The sequence below is a fragment of the Bombina bombina genome, chromosome 1, assembly GCF_027579735.1.
Source record: "Bombina bombina isolate aBomBom1 chromosome 1, aBomBom1.pri, whole genome shotgun sequence".
NCBI lineage: Eukaryota > Metazoa > Chordata > Amphibia > Anura > Bombinatoridae > Bombina > Bombina bombina.
The window spans coordinates 1,265,750,506-1,265,772,409 of NC_069499.1; the positions used below are offsets into that span (position 1 = coordinate 1,265,750,506).

The 21,904-nt window shown below is 37.6% G+C and overlaps 1 protein-coding gene across 1 annotated transcript in view; it reads right to left on the reverse strand.

Moving 5' to 3' along the window:
• The window catches only part of LOC128648430 (meckelin), a gene marked incomplete in the record, with an annotated part of 154,538 nt that overhangs the window by 93,282 nt on the left and 39,352 nt on the right, over positions 1–21,904 (reverse strand). Inside the window, 1 exon segment of the mRNA XM_053701093.1 lies at positions 11,389–11,454. Within this exon segment, the coding sequence (XP_053557068.1) occupies positions 11,389–11,454 (66 nt within the window).

The window sequence follows — 21,904 nt, forward strand, 5'->3', positions numbered from 1 at the left end:
GGAATAGAAGACAACGATCCCAGCACTAACAACCACTTGCTTTCAGACCATGCGGTTCTGGCGCGACCTCAATTTCCCTGCCGTCTTAAAGAGTCGCTTCCACAGTGAAACCGGAAACTCCTGACACAGACTAAATGCGCAGCGTACCCCAGACGCGTGAAAAACATAGCCTCGTCCATCGTGGGCTTTATACTAAGTACAACCCGACTATTGAATTAAACTGACACAAGAAAAATAAGCAGCTTTCTCCCAGCCCCAGTGCCTGTACTAGTCTGTCAAAAATTACCCTCCAAATAAAGAGAGCCTGGTCCCATAAGTAAAAGTCCCACAGCTGAGCCTTTTAAAAGAATCTTTAAATAAAAACACAAGTGCCCACTTTGCTCTGAGAGAAAAACTCCCCAGAAAAATAAAGCAGCACTTCCTTAAAAGGGACATTAAACACTTTGAGATGGTAATATAAAATGATAAAGTGTATATATAAAACAACTCTGCAATATACTTTAATTATTTATTTTGTCCTCTTTGCCTGTAATTCCATTCTGAAATTGTGAGCTTTTCAGTTCCTGTTAGAAATGGAAGTGCAGAACACTGTTACATTCCACACAGCCATTGGCTGCACACTCTAGTGACCTATTTATAACGGTCCCTAATTGGCCACAGCAGAGAAGGTAACACAAGTTACAACATGGCAGCTCCCAGTGTTTTATAGACACTAAAACTTTACACTTATTTTGTCACTTTTTAAACAACTAATGAAACTTTAAAAAATACATCTACATGTTAGTCATGGACTAATCTTTTCTTTGAATGCATCATTCTATCTAGCATGTATTTAGTGTTTAATGTCCCTTTAATGCTGTCCGACAGCAGGACAGCCCAACAGGTGTAAGAGGTCCTCTCCCTCCTATGGCCCTGTTGAAAAATGATAAAGCCTGAGTTAAACTTGCTTAGACGATCAGTGTAAGGACAGCAACAATGTATGGGAGGCACAGTGAGAATTATATACTACCAGTTCCCATTGCTTTAAAGATAACAGAAGCTCTACTGTAGAGACTCATATGGATTATGGCTACACCCTAGACCAAAGCAGCACACTCTGGAAGCACTTTAAAATAATAAACTCTTGATTGAAGAATCTAACCTAACACCTCACTTTGCCTGCGTTAGTGATAGGAAGAGGTAAAAAGAATGACTGGAGTGGGAGGGAAGAGCTATATATAGCAGCTCTGCTGTGGTGCTCTTTGCCTTCTCCTGCTGACCAGGAGGTGAAATTCTATCTATAATGACTTCTAATAGTATAGAATAAAAAAAATCTGTATATAAGATATGTTTCAAATGACACAGAATTATTCTCTGTTTTTAAAAAAAACGTATTATAATATCGATTTTTTAGATCTAAGAAGGATACAGATCAAATGTTTGAATTATACTGTTTTGATATAAATGTATTAATTTTCTTTCGGCAAACAATTTAAATCTATTAGGTAACTTGACATAAACTGTGCATTGTTTATACCATTTGTTATGTATTTGTAACGCAATGTTGCTATAGGGGGTAATTTACCTTTAAGAATTTGCTACAAAGCAGCCCCAAGGCAGAACATAGTGCGATCTGCGATAATATCACAGAAAATGGAGCCTGCCTGCAGAAAGAATGGCCAGTTATGTTAAGCACAGGATTTTCTTCAACAGGAATTTTTTTATTTTTCTGCAGTGCAACCGGCACATTTTTACATTTTACTTTTACTTTACTAAATTATTGGCTAATGGCTGATGCTCATGAAATTGATACTTTAAATTGATACTTTTTTTAGATGCTGCTATTACTTTTAGCCGCCAGAACGGCTTCTGTTCCTTTGACTGAGAGGTAAGTGCAGCCAGGGATGCGCAATTCATTTCACCCAGGACATGCAGTTGTGGGCGCAGGGCATGTTTTTCTTTTTACATTTATTAGGGCAATGGGCAAGCAGAAGGGGTATAAGCTTTCACAGTAGTGTAGTGTGGTGAGAAAAGAACATGAAAATAAGCTAGCGCTGTGCGCACATTCACAACACATGTTTACAGCCTGGGCGCGGGCTTCAGTAGAGAGGGGGGACAGGCTCAGTTTTAAGCACTGCTTTGAATAATTTGAAGCCTGAGAGAGCGACGGTTACTTGAGGGATATACTTATTCACAGCCTCATAGCACACACATCCCGGTGTTGTGTCAAAATTTGTTGATTATCAAGTCGCTCTCAGGCAGCAAATTATTCAAAGCACTGCTTAAAATTAGCCGGTCCCCACTCTCTACTGAAGCCCGTGCCCAGGCTGGAAACATGTGTTGTGAATGTGTGCGCAGCGCTAGCTTATTTTCATGTTTAGGTGTTGTGTCACTGTCTAATTTGGTGATTATCAAATCATTCAAAGCACTGCTTAAAACTTGGCCGGTCCCCCCCCTCTCTACTGAAGCCCGTGCCCAGGCTGGAAACATGTGTTGTGAATGTGTGCGCAGCGCTAGCTTGTTTTCATGTTTAGGAGGCCCTTGATGTGTGAGTGTAATAAGGCTGATTATTTTACCATTATCGTGTATTGTTAGTTCTTGTGGGAACGATACTGAAATGTAGTGCATTTCATTGCTTGTCTTCTGAGTTCACCTCAAGAACATGTTCATTGTGGATATTAATTTCACAACATCAGCAGCCAAATGGTTAAGGTTAGGGAAATTAATATCCACAATAAACACGTTCTTGAGGTGAACTCAGAAGACAAGCAATGAAATGCACTACATTTCAGTATCGTTCCCACAAGAACAATACACGATAATGGTAAAATAATCAGCCTTAATACACTCACACATCAAGGGCCTCCTAAACATGAAAACAAGCTAGCGCTGCGCACACATTCAAAACACATGTTTCCAGCCTGGGCACGGGCTTCAGTAGAGAGGGGGGAACAGGTGTTCCGTTTCATCTGCTGTTGCACACATATTTCAGCTAATGCGAATGAGTGCCCGCGTCATCACATACCTGGCCGCATACGTTACTGCTGAAATATTTAGCCCTGTGAAATTTACAAGCCCTTTGTATAGCGCATGCGTGGGATTTTCTATCCCAAATGGCGCGCTCATGAAAAGCCTGTTTATTATTATCGGCAATATTCGGAACTCCGCCCCCCACTGCAACTACTCGTACTGCTGTAAAGCTGAGCATCGTGCATGTCATTATATTTCATTACAGCTACAATTCATTGTGCTGCTCCTTGTTAATAAAAAAAACATTTACTGCTGAAAAAACACGTTTAAAGAAACAGGTTGTTATATTTCTTTACAGCTCAAATTCATTGTGCTCCTTGTTAATAAACAAAACATTTACTGATGCAAACAAATGTTTAATGAAACAGGTTGTTATATCATCTAATACTGGAGTATTGAAATAAAGTATTTTCAACAAAGGATATGCAGAGTATGACATTTTTCAACAAAGGATATCCAGAGAATAAAAGAAATATGAAAAAAGCATTAACAATATTTGATTAATCTTTATTGGATAAATATTGCAAACTGTTTGTTCGTGAACTGGAGTATTTTAAATAAAGTATTGTCAACAAAGGATATGCAGAGAATGACATTTTTCAAAAAAAGATATGCAGAGAACAAAAGAAATCTCAAAGAAGCATTAACATTATTTGATTAATTAAAACATGTTTCTTTGTGTACTATAGTATTTAAATCAATCATTTTCAACAAAGGATATGCAGAGAATTTTATTTTTCAACAAAGGATATGCAGAGAAAGAAAGAAATATGAAAGAATCACTTACATTATTTTGATGAATTTTTATTGGATGATATAACAACCTGTTTCATTAAACATTTGTTTGCATCAGTAAATGTTTTGTTTATTAACAAGGAGCACAATGAATTTGAGCTGTAAAGAAATATAACAACCTGTTTCTTTAAACGTGTTTTTTCAGCAGTAAATGTTTTTTTTTATTAACAAGGAGCAGCACAATGAATTGTAGCTGTAATGAAATATAATGACATGCACGATGCTCAGCTTTACAGCAGTACGAGTAGTTGCAGTGGGGGGCGGAGTTCCGAATATGTCTGCAGCTAATTTGCAATGCAATTTTCAACTACTGCCCTATAATATAAAGCTTTAAATATTGCTTTATTCTCCAGTTAACTAACACATTACAATTGAAGTGGTGCTTTAGTGTAACTGTCTAATTTAAAATTGAATTTTATTTAAAAATGACCTGCAGAAAATGTTTCACTAAAAAAATCTCATTGCAGAAAGTGAAAAAAAGTTTTGCCTCTGGGCTGCCCTGTTAAAATCTAGTTTTCACCTCATTCTAGTGATAAAGTGATTGCACACGTGCAGTAGCTATCCTTCAGGTGCCTGCAGCGAAATCTAGGTTCCAAAATGGGGACACTCAGAATTAGAGGGAGATGCATGAAATGTATTTAGCATTCAATGTCCTTTAACTAGCAGTCTCCTACTTGCAGGCTTCTGAAAGTGCTAAATAGGTGGAATATAGTTTAGCTCACCCTTGATCAAGTATGTATGAACTATGGAACTGATTTAAAATGCATCCCATACTGACCTACGTGTGCAGGTTAAGTATTTGTCCATAATGTACTAATAAGCTTGAAAATAGCATACAGGTATTGTTTTCTCTAGATTATATTCCAATTAAAATAAAATATCAAATAATTTATCTTAAAAATTCAAAACACATATTTTAACATATTTTGTTTTAGCAAAAAATGCCAATAAGCTTTTCAGCAGGAATAGAATCTACCTCTATATGTTTTCGGTTTCTCTTATAGAAAGAAAAAATGTATGCTTACCTGATAAATTTCTTTCTTTCCTGGCATGGAGTGTCCACGAATCCATTCCAATTATTAGTGGGAATTCAACTACTGGCCAGCAGGAGGAGGCAAAGAACACCCCAGCAGAGCTGTTAGGTGTCACTGCCATTACCCATAATCCCCAGTCATTCGGCCAAAGGAAAATGGAAAAAAGAAGATGGCACAAGGGTATAGAGGTGCCTGAGGTTTATCTAAAAAAAAGCCGTCAACGCAAATTAAGGGCGGGTTGTGGACTCTCCATGCCGCCAGGAAAGAAATGCATCAGGTAGGCATAAATTTTGTTTTCTTTCCAGTGGCATGGAGAGTCCACAAATCCATTCCAATTACTAGTGGGAATCAATATCCAAGCTAGAGGACACAGAATGGAAGGGAGGTAGAACAAGACAGGCGAACCTAAACAGAAGCGAACACCGCTTGAAGAACCTTTCTCCCAAAGAAAGCCTCAGCCGACACAAAAGTATCAAATTTGTAGAATTAGGAAAAGGTATGCAATGAGGACCAAGTGGCCGTCTTGCAGATTTTCTCCACAGAAGCTTCATTTTTGAAAGCCCAGGAAGAAGAGACAGCCCAAGTGGAATGAGCCGTAATTCTCTCAGGAGGCTGTTGTCCAGCTGTCTTATAAGCTAAATTGATAACACTTCTCAACCAGAGAGAAAGAGTAGTAGAAGTGGCCTTCTGACCCTTACACTTACCAGCGAAAACAACGAACAGGGTAGTAGATTGCCGAAAATCTTTGGTTTCTTGCAGATAAATTTTTGGATTTAGGAGAGAACAAGAGAGGCGCCTGTGTGTACCAATAATTGAATCATATAAACACAATCAATGGTCCCTATACAGGGTACTCACATTTATGAAGAGCACTCAGACAGTGCTATTAGGCACAGGCTGGATATTTGACAGCAATACAGCTCAATGGTCAACCTGGATACAGGAACAAGGTGACATCAAATCTGAGGAGGGAGATAGACAGGGCAGGGTGCCTGTGTGTACCAGTAATATAACCAGATAGTATCAGTATATGAATCCCTAGTCAGGGTACTCACAGAAGCAGGCTGGATATTTGACAGCAACCGAGCTCACTGATAAAATCTAAAAAAAGGAACACTGGAACACAGAAACCCTGAAACACCGGGGTCTTCGTGATAGAGAATAATAAACTAGTGCTGCAAAGGATGCAGTCTGGAACTCCCCAAGGGAGTGACGGGTAACTGGCAGGCAAGTAAGGCAAGGTCACAATGTGAAGTAAAATAGTTAAAAGAGATTTATTAAACCAAAAGGTAGGGAATGCTAGCAACCCTCCTTGTAATTTGCAATGCGTTTCTCAGCGCTTCAAAACGCTGTTACATCAGGCATACAATCCAGGCTATGATTAGCCTTTAAATATACATACTCATACAAGCCTTACCAAGTCTTAGAGTCAGAAATGTCGCCCTCAGAAGCAACTGAGGAATGATCCTCCTCAGATAACAGAGAGACTGACTAACGCAGACTTAGAGGATTCAGAACTCTTTGTATGAGATATTCTTAGATTTCCTCTTTCTCTTACCAGCTATAGGAAAGGCTGATGAGGCTGCAGAAACCGCAGAGGTTATTTGTGCAGCAAAATCTCCTGGTAAATAAACCCCCTCAAGGAACTTGTTAAGAGGAGCCACAGGGCACTGCATGTGAAACTGCTAAAGCTTGGGACGTTTGAGGGGAAAGCTGAGGAATGGCACGGACAACATTATCCTGAGAGACATTAGGTTCTGAGAGGGAATTTTTAGACAAAAGCATATTGTTTAAACATGAGGAGCAAAGCTGCACAAGAGGAATATAATTTGAGCCTCCAGGCAGTATAAACATTTATCAAATGACGTTAGTATCGGGGTCCATAATTAGGCAATTGGTCCCACAAAAAATAAAAGCCAATAAAAAAGAAATTATTTTTCTTTTTAAAAGAATAACCTCAAACTATTATATATATATATATATATATGCAAAATATTAATTGGATTCCTAAACAATTCTCACAAAATAAACTGTCACCTCTATCCCTCAGCTCTACTGAGGACTTACCAGAAGAGAATTATTCACTAGCTGAAGGATCGTAGACTCGATCACCAAGCTATGTGCGAAATCCGGATTAGACAACTCCTATAGCAGCCTGCCAAATACTCCACTCTTCACTTGGCTGTGCAGAGAAAGCCGAAAAAGAAAGTGTAGAGGAAAGGTCACGTGACCGCACTGACTAAAGAAACTGCGCCACAGACAATAAAAGGCCCAATCTAACTGAACTATCCGGACGGAAATACAATGAGTCCTCATAAATGTATATGCACCGAAGTACACCCTCCCACAGAATAAATTATTAACCCTTTCAAGGAACATCATTATAAAGATACAACAGCATTAAAATATTGGGGAATAAAGAAGATATACAATAACTCCAGAGGAGGTAATATGGATAAAATAAAAAGACTCCTAAAAGCTGAAGCGGAACTAATTTATACATTTATAACACTCTATCCTAAAGGTCTAAACTCAGAACTGGACCTTAATCAGATTCTATAAATAATATATATTCCTTAAAACTAAAATAAAATATGTAAGCTTAAATTGAAGTCTATACTTAGATTGAAAAAAATCCACACTGAAAAGAGATAAATTCGTATCATGAAACACATTCCCCAAACATACTTAGAAAATATTCATTCACCGTATAATGTTAAATAAAAATTGATAGCAATATTATTTAATGTTTAGGATTAGTATAATTTACTAGTTAAAAATGAAATCCATAATGATGGAGTAAGAAATCAAACACATGCTTTATCTATGTATTTATTCTTCTGTCACTTTAAATACATTTTGAAATAAAGCACCATCAATTAGAATAGGTTAACAAATAGCACTAATTTAATAGTAAAGAAAAGAGTAAAGAACAAAAGGGGCCAAAGTTACAATCCCTATTCACATTTAAAGATTATTTAATCACTATATAATGTTAAAAATTAAGAATAGTAATCCCATTTTTCGGGAACAATATATTTAATTAGTTAAAAAACAAATAATGCAATGAAATAACAATTTTTTAAAAATAAAAAAATTAAAACACTATTAAATACTTTACCTATGTATTTATATAGATTTTTTTGTGCCACTTAACAAATTTCTGAAAAATACTATGTTTTATTGTCTTAACAAGATTATGTAATAATAACATAAGAAGCTCATAATAGAATATCTATATCCCCCATGGTTGAAAACATTATAACAATGTGCAACTACGAAAGAAAGAAAGAAAGAAAGAAAGAAAGAAAGAAAGAAAGAAAGAAAGAAAGAAAGAAAGAAAGAAAGAAAGAAAGAAAGAAAGAAAGAAAGAAAGAAAGAAAGAAAGAAAGAAAGAAAGAAAGAAAGAAAGAAAGAAAGAAAGAAAAAAAAAAACCACAGACTAAATTCAAATGCTAATTGACAAGTGTATAAAAGGAGAACCCTAATGACGTCAGGTATCTTGAGAAAGGCAACCCGCCGAAAACGCGTAGATCACCTGACTTACCTGGATTATTCACCTGATGAGACTTACCAGGATTGAATGTGTGCACACACTATCAACCTCTACTAAGGAATAAACTGCTGAAAACCGACCCTAATGTTCAAAGATCTATAACGGTAAACATATATCTGCAATAATATCCTTTTAACCTAAAAAAACAAGAAGGAGATAAGGAGCGGAACGGAATCCTAGGCATATCACGCCTGAGGGGTTAGCCGTTAGAGAGCTCACTGCAAAGACTGCGATCAAAGAAAATACTGCAGGTACGATTGTTATTATAAAGAACTGTTTCTACCATTCTAACGATAGACGCTAACATATAAGTAACATACAAAGTGTCTATTAACTAACTGTTATTTCAAGAAAGACACCAACAATCTGATACACTGACTGGGATAATATTTCAGATTAAACATCCATTTACATTTTCAAAAACCGCACAGAATTAATTGTCACAACAGAACAGTATAACTCTGAAAAAGACAAAAACGAAATATCTATTTGGAAAAATATATTTGTGAAAAAAACTTTTGCGGACTTCTGAATATAACGAATCTACCAGCAGAGATTAGATTCATACATTTGCCTTCAATTATACAAATCTGCAATTCCCTTAATGAATATATCCAATTCACAAAGTTACAGATCTGCTAAATGAATAACATTCATTACAGGGGTTAAATACTCATGCTTGCAAGGAATGATCTAGGAATGTTTTAGATACATTTTAGATAGATGTTTTTTTAATACTATGTGTCAAGAATTTTAAAACTATATGTTAAGATATCTCGAGCTCTTAAGAATACATGATTCTTTACTTTTAACACACACACACACATATATATATATATATATATATATATATATATATATATATATATATATATATATATATATATATATATATATATATATATATATATATATATATATATATATATATATATATATATTGTATTTTGGCATTCATTATATACCCATAAAAGACACTGGTGTCAGTTTTTTAAATCTGTCTTTTAAAATCAGTTTTTTAAATGTGTATTGTGAAATAAATTATAAGTTTTGAATATTCCACCCAATATTTCCCTCATAATATCTTATTACATATATTTATCATACTTTTCACTTATTTGAGAACTGCATATTAACTCCTAGAGCGCCTCCCGCACATCCATTCTTTAACATTCACACTATCTGCTGAGGAGTTCAGTAGTATTTTTGGGAACGGCAGCTAATCTATTAGTGTGTAGACTATTATACCTTTTTTGTTTAAATTATTAACCCTCTCATGCCAGCCTTGTAACATATAATTAGTTATACAAGTTATCACCCCTATAGCAGATGCAGTGCCCTATAATCCATTCTATGCAAAATATCTCTATCTATAGAGATAATTTGTGCCCCAAGAAATATCCACAGGGGAATTAACCCCTAGAGTGTTGTTCCTTTCCACTGGAAGCACTTACCTGTGGATCCAGCTGCAGAGCCAGTAACATCTTCTAAGGTGTGACAGATTCACCAACTTCTGTCAGGGACCTGTGGAAAAAGAAAAACTGAGTAACCAACCCTGGTTCTCTATAAAATGGGGTAGCATTGATGTTAGAATTTAAGCAAGGACCACCTCACCGCCTACTAACTGCTAAAAGCCACCATTACTCTTACTAAAGAGAATTACATGGATACAGCATATCCCCAATCCTTGCTTGCAGGAAAAAGTACTCATAAAAAGGATTAAATATCTTCAGACACCATCTTCGCACATCCTCCCGATGAACAAGGCAAAGAATGAATGGGGATTATGGGTAATGGGAGTGACACTTAAAGGGACAGTCTAGGCCAAAAAAAACTTTCATGATTCAGATAGAGCATGTAATTTTAAATAATTTTCCAATTTACTTTTATCACCAAGTTTGCTTTGTTCTCTTGGTATTCTTAGTTGAAAGCTTAACCTAGGAGGTTCATATGCTAATTTTTTAGACCTTGAAGCCCACCTCTTTTCAGATTGCATTTTAAGTTTTTCACCACTAGAGGGTGTTAGTTCACGTATTTCATATAGATAACACTGTGCTCGTGCACGTGAAGTTATCTGGGAGCAGGCACTGATTGGCTAGACTGCAAGTCTGTTAAAAGAACTGAAAAAGGGGGCAGTTTGCAGAGGCTTAGATACAAGATAATCACAGAGGTTAAAAGTATATTATTATAACTGTGTTGGTTATGCAAAACTGGGGAATGGGTAATAAAAGATAGATAATCCCTTTAAAATAATAAAAATTCTGGTGTAGACTGTCCCTTTAACAGCTCTGCTGGGGTGTTCTTTGCCTCCTCCTGCTGGCCAAGAGTTGATTTCCCACTAGTAATTGGAATGGATTTGTGGACTCTCCATGCCATTGGAAAGAAAATTTAATTAGGACTAATTTTTAAAGTAAATAAGATCTATTAAAGTTTGTATGTCACTGTGTATTGCTGAGAAAAGCAGCATTTGTAACTAATCACTTTAGTGACAATTTTTATCAAGAGTATAAATAAGCAGCACTTGAACATACAGTATACAACATATTTTAAATTTAAAGTGAGATTAATAGAGCATCATTTTGTGCAACTGGTTTTATTAAGTACAGGAACATTCATTTTTCAAAAACAAATAACTGTTATACATTTGGCACAAACAGAATTTTTTTAGTGTTGTGTCCCTTTAACAGTCTAATAAAAGGGGGGATTATTAGATATAAGATGTCAGCTGACAAAGCTTCAATCTAATTAGAAAAGCCTCAGACTTACCTATTCATAGTTTCAGATGCGTTATTAATGAGCTACTACATAATAATAATGTTATAATATGTTATGGGGGAAAACATATTTCAGATATAGGACAATATTTAGGTCCACAGTTCACTGTATTTTGCCACTAGTCTTAGTCTTCTGATAATTTGGAAGCTGGCAATGCCCCTGAAATACTGAATTCTATCTTTTTTATGATGACTTGAGGAAGGAGGTATTTTTACTTACCGATAAAGTGTACGACGTCCCAAATTTAAATGCAGCATCCAAAATGTTTTGAGTATTTGGACACAACTACAAAACAGACAAATGGAGACAGACAGAAAAATGTGTTAGCAACATAGACATTATTTCTATATCAGTAGTTTATTAGTTAGCAAGTGTGTTATCCTAATCCTAATCTTTCATTACTTGCTACAGGTTATCTCTATAGGAGTAGTTCATTGGTTAGCAAGTGTGGTATTTAATCCTAATCCGTCATTCCTTGCTAGAGGGGTTTTGATGCTGCAAAACCACATCATTTTCAGTGTAAATGAGATTGCAGATAACAAATTTCTCTGATTTAGTTCTGACATATAACCTTACATGCTGTATATTTTGCACACAGTGCTTTATAAAGAGATTTCAGAAAATAAAAGTATTTGAAAAAAAAAGTCAAAAAAGAGAGAGAGGGGAGCCTGATGATTTTCCTGCTTGGAGATAAATTGTATTGCAGACCTCACAGGTGCTGAACTTCTCAAAGAAAAAGGGCGGAACTCTCTAGCACTGCAAGATCTCTCTCATTTCTTTATCTGAAGGAGAGACAAGTCCAGTGCAAAATAGCACTGCATGATATGAGAGTTTTGTTACACTTATACTTTGTGCATTGTATTTTATATCACTATACATTTTAGATTGGGTACTTATTACATTTAAGCTTAGCACTTTTTTATAATGGGCTAGATACAAGTGGAGCACTAAATTATCGCGGTAGCAATTAGCGCTTATAAAAATAACCAGAGGTCAGATCTCTGGTCAATTTTATAAATGTGACCCAAATGCCCCCAAAATATAGTGTACTGTATTTTATTAAAAAGTAAAGATAGCAGCATCTTTATTTTTTTTAAAATAACTGCACTAGGCAGTATTTTGGGGCTAAAGTTGGCGAGAGTGGGGTGTTAGAAAAAAAGAAAACGGCACTGAAAAGTGCCTTTGCTATGCGGTCTATGGGAACTTATTTATATATATATATATATATATATATATATATATATATATATATATATATATACACACACACATATATATATATATATATATATACATACATATATTATATACATAATGCAGGTAGCCCTCAGTTTACGCCGGGGTTAGGTTCCAGAAGGAATGGTTGTAAATTGAAACCCAGTTTATAATGTAAGTGAATGGGAAATAAGGGTGTTAGGTTCCAGGCCCCTCTCAAAATTGTCATAAGTAACACCTAATACATTATTTTTAAAGCTTTGAAATGAAGACTTTAAATGTGAAACAGCATTATTAACCTAATAAAAATAGATTGTATCATCATCAAACTAAGTTTAATAAACAAAAACATTTGCTAAACCGCACCTAATAAAATTATCAGACAAACACAAACTGTATCATCATCAATCTAAGTTTAATGAACAAAAACAAAATAATCACACAACAGACTGTATCATCATCAAATTAAGTTTAATGAAGAAAAACGTTTTTTTTTACTTGCATTTTTCTGCAGCTAAGGGAAGTGGCTGCTAGATCTTGTTCCTTTAAAAACGGCTGCATTGCTTAGGTCTGGTTATACACTGATTAATTTCAGCCTGCCTGTGTTTAATCACACAACAGACTGTATCATCATCAAACTAAGTTTAATGAACAAAAACGTTTTTTACTTGCCCTTTTCTGCAAACAGTTCTCTGCATTGAGTCTGCAGCTAAGGGAAGTGGCTGCTAGATCTTGTTCCTTTGAAAGCTGATCCATTGATCATGTCTGGCTTGCTTTTCTTTGCATGTGTTTGCTGCAACACAAGCGGACAGCTCCACCTACTGGCTATTTGAATGTATGCATGTGCTAATGCTTTCAATAGCAGTCAATGCTTTTCAATAGCAAAAAAAAAGGGAGTTATTCTGAAACGGCGCAAATTGAACCATCGTACACCGAGCGCCACCTGCATACATATACACACACACGTACAGGTGGCCCTCGGTTTACGCCGGTTCAATTTGCGCCATTTCAGAATAACAACCTTTTTTTTCCAGTCATGTGACTGCTATTGAAAAGCTTTGGAAAGCAAAGTGCACAAATTAAAATAGCCAGTAGGTGGAGCTGTCCGCTTGTTTTACAGCAAAGTTATGCAACTTAACAGCCTTAAATTGATCTGTGTACACAGATCAGACCAGATCTATTGAGCAAAATTTAGCAGGCACTTCCCTATTATCTTCCTGTCCAGCAGCTTGAGGTGAGGGTGTCTAACTGCTTATTAATCACTGCAGAACCAATATTATCTAACATGCTAACAATGCAGAGAACTGATTGCAGAAAAATGCAAGTAAAAAAACGTTTTTGTTCATTAAACATAGTTTGATGATAATGCAGTCTGTTGTGTAACTATTTTATTAGGTGCTGTTAGCAAATGTTTTTGTTCATTAACCCCTTAACGACCGACGACGTATGCCATACGTCCTCAAAAAAAAAAGCACTTAACGACCGAGGACGTATGGCATACGTCGTCGGTTTAACAGAGCACTGGAAGCGATCAAAATCGCTTCCAGCTGCTCTAACAGTATTGCAGGCTTGCCTTGAGGTCTAGGCATCCTGCAATACTGTTCCCGAGTGCCGGGACCGGATTGATCACTCCCCCACGAGTGATCACTTCCGGTTTCGCTCCACGTGGAGCCCGGCAGTGTTTCAGAGCATCGGAAGCGATCGGACACGCTTCCGATGCTCTGCTTGTGTGCTAAGTGCCTCGGTGGGTCGAGGCACTTATATATTTGTAAAATAAAAGTTAAAAAATTTAAAAAAAAAACGAAAATATAGAACCAAAGGCTCTTTTCAAAGCCATTAACCCCTAGCTTGCCAGTGATCACTATATATCACTGGCAGTAGCATAGGTGCACTTTTTTTTTGCTGCATTTTGCTGTCTGTGCATTTTTTTAGGGGATAATTTTGTTGTTGTAATTTTTTAAAAACCCAAAGGCTCTTTTCAGAAACATTTAGTTAATTTAATTTAATTTTCAGAGCCATTAACCCCTAGCTTGCCAGTGATCGCTATAAATCACTGGCAGTTGCATAGCTGTACTTTTTTGCTGTCTGCGCATTTTTTTAGGGGTTAATTTTGTTGTTGTAATTTTTTAAAAACCCAAAGGCTCTTTTCAGAAACATTTAGTTAATTTAATTTAATTTTCAGAGCCATTAACCCCTAGCTTGCCAGTGATCGCTATAAATCACTGGCAGTTGCATAGCTGTACTTTTTTGCTGTCTGTGCATTTTTTTAGGGGTTAATTTTGTTGTTGTAATTTTTTAAAAACCCAAAGGCTCTTTTCAGAAACATTTAGTTAATTTAATTTTCAGAGCCATTAACCCCTAGCTTGCCAGTGATCGCTATAAATCACTGGCAGTAGCATAGCTGTACTTTTTTGCTAGTTAATTTAGTTAATTAATTTAGTTAATTTAATTTTCAGAGCCATTAACCCCTAGCTTGCCAGTGATCGCTATAAATCACTGGCAGTTACATAGCTGTACTTTTTTGCTGTCTGTGCATTTTTTTAGGGGTTAATTTTGTTGTTGTAATTTTTTAAAAACCCAAAGGCTCTTTTCAAAAACATTTAGTTAATTTAATTTAATTTTCAGAGCCATTAACCCCTAGCTTGCCAGTGATCGCTATAAATCACTGGCAGTAGCATAGCTGTACTTTTTTGCTAGTTAATTTAGTTAATTAAATTTAGTTAATTTAATTTTTTTTAGTGCTGAGGAGGCGTATGCCATCCTTGCGTCAGAGTCAGATGCCTCTATTTCTGACTCAGACCCCAATTTTGACCCTGCCATGTGCTCAGATACATCACTAGATGCAGTCTCAACTGATAGTGATGTATCTGTGGCTGCTAGCCCCCCTGCCAGCCCCCCTGCCAGCCCCCCTGCCAGAAGGAGGCGTGTTGCTGCCATTGCTGCTGAAGAGTGGGTAACGCCTCATCTCCAGAGGCCAGATATCCCACCCTTCACAGCAAATGCTGGCATAAATATAGATGTGGCAGGTTTTAGCCCCCAGCAGTTTCTGGAAGTGTTTCTGGGCGATGATATATTGGGGAACATTGTCGCCCAAACTAATTTATATGCCCATCACTTCCGTGCTGCAAAGCCTGGAACATATTTGGCAAAGCAGCAATGGGCCCCCATCAATGTGCCAGAATTCAAAAAATTCTGGGCATTGACTATGCTGATGGGCATCATAAAGAAACCCTCCATTCGCTCCTACTGGAGTACTAGCCCCATCTGCTCTACCCCCATTTTCTCCCAGACTATGTCGAGGAAGAGGTATGAAATGATTCTGCATTTCATGCACTTCAGCGACAACAGCCTGTGCCCCCCTAGGGAGCATCCCCAATTTGACAGGCTGTATAAAATCCGCCCCCTGATAACCCACTTTTCTGCCAGGTTTGCAGAGGCTTATACACCTGGAAGGAATATATGCGTTGATGAATCCCTAATGAAGTATAAGGGAAGGCTGGGATTCAAGCAGTATATTCCTTCCAAACGCTCCAGATATGGGTAAAGGTGTATAAGCTCTGTGACAGCGAGACTGGGTATACTCAGGCCTTCCGGGTGTATGAGGGAAAGGATAGCCACCTTGACCCTCCAGGTTGCCCAGAACATATGGGAACCACTGGCAAGATTGTCTGGGACCTGATATTACCCCTAATGAACAAAGGGTATCACTTGTACTTAGACAATTTTTATACAAGTGTCCTTTTGTTCAAGCTACTGTATTGCTTTGATACAGTAGCTTGCGGTACAATTAAAAAGAACCGCGCAGGTTTCCCAGGACAGCTTGTACGCACCCGGCTACGAAGGGGGGAGACCTCAGCTCTGCGCCAAGAGGAGCTGTTGGCACTGAAGTATAGAGACAAGAAGGATGTATACCTTCTTACCACCATCCACACAGAGAGGACGGTGGCGGTTTCTGTACGTGGCAGAGCTGAGATCATAAGGAAGCCAGTGTGCATCAAGTCTTATAACCGGCATATGGGTGGGGTTGATCTGGCTGATCAGCTGCTGCAGCCCTACCTAATTATGCGGAAGACAAGGGCCTGGTACAAAAAGGTTGCAATTTACCTAATGCAGATTGCAACCCACAACGCTTTTTTGTTGTTCAAAAAAGCAAACCCCAGAGTTAAAAAGACTTTTTTACAGTTTCAGCTCCAGATTATTACGGGGATTTTGTACCATGATGCACCTGCTCCCTGGGCGGTGATGGGAGAGAGCAGAGTTGGGGCTACCCATTTTATTTTTAAAATCCCCCCTACTGCCACAAAGCAGAAACCACAAAAAAAATGCAGAGTCTGTACCAAGAGTGGGAAGAGAAGGGACACCATATATCACTGTCCTGATTGCCCTGGACAGCCTGCACTCTGCATTGGGGATTGCTTCAAGCGGTACCATACAATGGTCAATTTTTAAAAAAATAAATACATTTGCTGTTACATATATATATATATATATATATATTTTTTTTTTGGTTATGTTTACAGTTAGATGTTTTTTTTACTTTTACTGTGCCAGATTTTTACATTTCACTACTCTATTTTTTTCTAAAATTGGGCCTGTTTTTTTTTTTTAACCAAAACCCCTGTCAAACCTATGCATGGGGGACATAGGTGTTCTCAGGGTGCCTTGCAGAAAACAACCTGAAGTATGTTTTTGGAATAACTTACAACAGTCTCTCCTAAATTATAGTCAAAAAGCAATGTGTCTGTAAAAATGAAAATTGAAAAATTACCACCATACACTTTCTCCAATTTTTTGGGCTAAAACGGTTGCTTCAAAGGCATCAAAGCACACCATATACAATACCTTGGGGTGTCAACATTTAAAAAATATACACTTTGAATGCAATAAATAAAAGTGGGGTATGCGATAGGCCCCAAACTAAAGATAGGCCTATCAGAAGAAATACTCTCATTTTTAATAACTAAAATCACAAGTCATAAAATTGTAACATAACCTTCCCAAAATCCTGGCAAACCTATGCATGGGGGGCATAGGTGTACTCAGGGTGCCTTGCAGAAAACAACCTGAAGTATTCTTTTGCAATAACTTACAACAGTCTCTCCTAAATCATAGTAAAAAAGCAATGTGTCTGTAACAATGAAAATTGAAAAATTACCACCATATACTTTCTCCAATTTTTTGGGCTAAAACGGTTGCATCAAAGTCATCAAACCACTCCATGTATAATACCTTGGGGGGTCAACTTTTTAAATATAATCACATTTATGGAAAACAAATAAATTGGGGTATGTTAAAAGATCCCCAAAAAAGACGATAGGCAAAGAAAACAGAATTTATTTTTACCTGATAAATTACTTTCTCCAACGGTGTGTCCGGTCCACGGCGTCATCCTTACTTGTGGGATATTCTCTTCCCCAACAGGAAATGGCAAAGAGCCCAGCAAAGCTGGTCACATGATCCCTCCTAGGCTCCGCCTACCCCAGTCATTCGACCGACGTTAAGGAGGAATATTTGCATAGGAGAAACCATATGATACCGTGGTGACTGTAGTTAAAGAAAACAAATTATCAGACCTGATTAAAAAACCAGGGCGGGCCGTGGACCGGACACACCGTTGGAGAAAGTAATTTATCAGGTAAACATAAATTCTGTTTTCTCCAACATAGGTGTGTCCGGTCCACGGCGTCATCCTTACTTGTGGGAACCAATACCAAAGCTTTAGGACACGGATGATGGGAGGGAGCAAATCAGGTCACCTAGATGGAAGGCACCACGGCTTGCAAAACCTTTCTCCCAAAAATAGCCTCAGAAGAAGCAAAAGTTAAACACTAAAAAACTCTAAGCCATCTCCGTGGAGATGTTGCCTGTACAACGGCAAAGAGAATGACTGGGGTAGGCGGAGCCTAGGAGGGATCATGTGACCAGCTTTGCTGGGCTCTTTGCCATTTCCTGTTGGGGAAGAGAATATCCCACAAGTAAGGATGACGCCGTGGACCGGACACACCTATGTTGGAGAAAATATGTTAAATGTGAAAAAAAATCACAAACACATGTCAGACATTTGGCATTGCACCGCCCAAACAAGCCACCAAACCTATGCATAGGTGGTATCACTGAACTCAAGAGATGTTGGTGACCACATATTGGTGTCTTCTTTGGTAGTAACACATAACAGGAGCTGTGAATCCATGTCTAAAGTACAATGTATGTGAAAAATAACACAAAGAAATGAATGCCCAATAGTTTGACAAAGACTAGTGGTTGAATTAGTGTATGGAAAGTGTTAAAACACCTGCATTTGAAATACCCTAGGATGTCTACTTTTCAAAAATATATGGTTTTATGGGGGTAAATTACATTGGCCGGCTTCAGAAATGTCTTAAATAGAACATAGGTGCATGGGATGTGAAAATGGGAAGTGTAAAAAATGGAATGCGCTTCCTAAAAATAAGGCCTTCTAGCCCCCAGAGAACCCAACACACCTATACATGGGTGGTATCACTGTACTCAGGAGATGTTGTTGAACACATATTGAGGTGTTTTTTGGCAGTAACACATAACAGGAACTGAGAATCCATGCCTAAAGTACAATGTTTGTGAAAAATAACACAAAAAAATGACTACCCAAAAGTTTGACAAAGACTGGTGGTTAAATAAGTTCATGGAAAGTGTGAAAATACCAGCATTTCAAATACCCTAGGGGGTCTACTTCTCAAAAATATATGGTTTTATGGGGGTAAATTTCATTGACCGGCTTCAGAAATGTCCCAAGTAGGACATGGGTGCATGATGACCGATGTGAAAATTCCAAGTTGAAAAACTGGAATGCGCTTCCTAAAAATAAGGCCTTCTAGCCCCCAGAGAACCCAACACACCTATACATGGGTGGTATCACTGTACTCAGGAGATGTTGTTGAACACATATTGAGGTGTTTTTTGGCAGTAACACATAACAGGAACTGAGAATCCATGCCTAAAGTACAATGTGTGTGAAAAATAACACAAAAAAATGACTACCCAAAAGTTTGACAAAGACTGGTGGTTAAATAAGTTCATGGAAAGTGTGAAAATACCAGCATTTCAAATACCCTAGGGGGTCTACTTCTCAAAAATATATGGTTTTATGGGGGTAAATTTCATTGACCGGCTTCAGAAATGTCCCAAGTAGGACATGGGTGCATGATGACCGATGTGAAAATTCCAAGTTGAAAAACTGGAATGCGCTTCCTAAAAATAAGGCCTTCTAGCCCCCAGAGAACCCAACACACCTATACATGGGTGGTATCACTGTACTCAGGAGATGTTGTTGAACACATATTGAGGTGTTTTTTGGCAGTAACACATAACAGGAACTGAGAATCCATGCCTAAAGTACAATGTGTGTGAAAAATAACACAAAAAAATGACTACCCAAAAGTTTGACAAAGACTGGTGGTTAAATAAGTTCATGGAAAGTGTGAAAATACCAGCATTTCAAATACCCTAGGGGGTCTACTTCTCAAAAATATATGGTTTTATGGGGGTAAATTTCATTGACCGGCTTCAGAAATGTCCCAAATAGGACATGGGTGCATGATGACCGATGTGAAAATTCCAAGTTGAAAAACTGGAATGCGCTTCCTAAAAATAAGGCCTTCTAGCCCCCAGAGAACCCAACACACCTATACATGGGTGGTATCACTGTACTCAGGAGATGTTGTTGAACACATATTGAGGTGTTTTTTGGCAGTAACACATAACAGGAACTGAGAATCCATGCCTAAAGTACAATGTGTGTGAAAAATAACACAAAAAAATGACTACCCAAAAGTTTGACAAAGACTGGTGGTTAAATAAGTTCATGGAAAGTGTGAAAATACCAGCATTTCAAATACCCTAGGGGGTCTACTTCTCAAAAATATATGGTTTTATGGGGGTAAATTTCATTGACCGGCTTCAGAAATGTCCCAAATAGGACATGGGTGCATGATGACCGATGTGAAAATTCCAAATTGAAAAACTGGAATGCGCTTCCTAAAAATAAGGCCTTCTAGCCCCCAGAGAACCCAACACACCTATACATAGGTGGTATCACTGTACTCAGGAGATGTTGTTGAACACATATTGAGGTGCTTTTTGGCAGTAACACATAACAGGAACTGAGAATCCATGCCTAAAGTACAATGTGTGTGAAAAATAACACAAAAAAATGACTACCCAAAAGTTTGACAAAGACTGGTGGTTGAATTAGTGCATGGAAAGTGTTAAAATACCAGCATTTGAAATACCCTAGGGTGTCTACTTTTCAAAAATATATGGTTTGATGGGGGTAAATTCCATTGGCCAGCTTCAGAAATGTCCCAAATAGGACATGGGTGCATGATGACCGATGTGAAAATTCCAAGTTGAAAAACTGGAATGCGCTTCCTAAAATTAAGGCCTTTTAGCCCCCAGAGAACCCGACACACCTATACATGGGTGGTATCACTGTACTCAGGAGATGTTGTTGAACACATATTGAGGTGTTTTTTGGCAGTAACACATAACAGGAACTGAGAATCCATGCCTAAAGTACAATGTGTGTGAAAAATAACACAAAAAAATGACTACCCAAAAGTTTGACAAAGACTGGTGGTTGAATTAGTGCATGGAAAGTGTTAAAATGCCAGCATTTGAAATACCCTAGGGTGTCTACTTTTCAAAAATATATGGTTTGATGGGGGTAAATTCCATTGGCCAGCTTCAGAAATGTCCCAAATAGGACATGGGTACATGATGACCGATGTGAAAATTCCAAGTTGAAAAACTGGAATGCGCTTCCTAAAATTAAGGCCTTTTAGCCCCCAGAGAACCCGACACACCTATACATGGGTGGTATCACTGTACTCAGGAGATGTTGTTGAACACATATTGAGGTGTTTTTTGGCAGTAACACATAACAGGAACTGAGAATCCATGCCTAAAGTACAATGTGTGTGAAAAATAACACAAAAAAATGACTACCCAAAAGTTTGACAAAGACTGGTGGTTGAATTAGTGCATGGAAAGTGTTAAAATACCAGCATTTGAAATACCCTAGGGTGTCTACTTTTCAAAAATATATGGTTTGATGGGGGTAAATTCCATTGGCCAGCTTCAGAAATGTCCCAAATAGGACATGGGTGCATGATGTCCGATGTGAAAATTCCAAGTTGAAAAACTGGAATGCGCTTCCTAAAATTAAGGCCTCTTAGCCCCCAGAGAACCCGACACACCTATACATGGGTGGTATCACTGTACTCAGGAGATGTTGTTGAACACATATTGAGGTGTTTTTTGGCAGTAACACATAACAGGAACTGAGAATCCATGCCTAAAGTACAATGTGTGTGAAAAATAACACAAAATAATGACTACCCAAAAGTTTGACAAAGACTGGTGGTTGAATTAGTGCATGGAAAGTGTTAAAATACAAGCATTTGAAATACCCTAGGGTGTCTACTTTTCAAAAATATATGGTTTGATGGGGGTAAATTCCATTGACCAGCTTCAGAAATGTCCC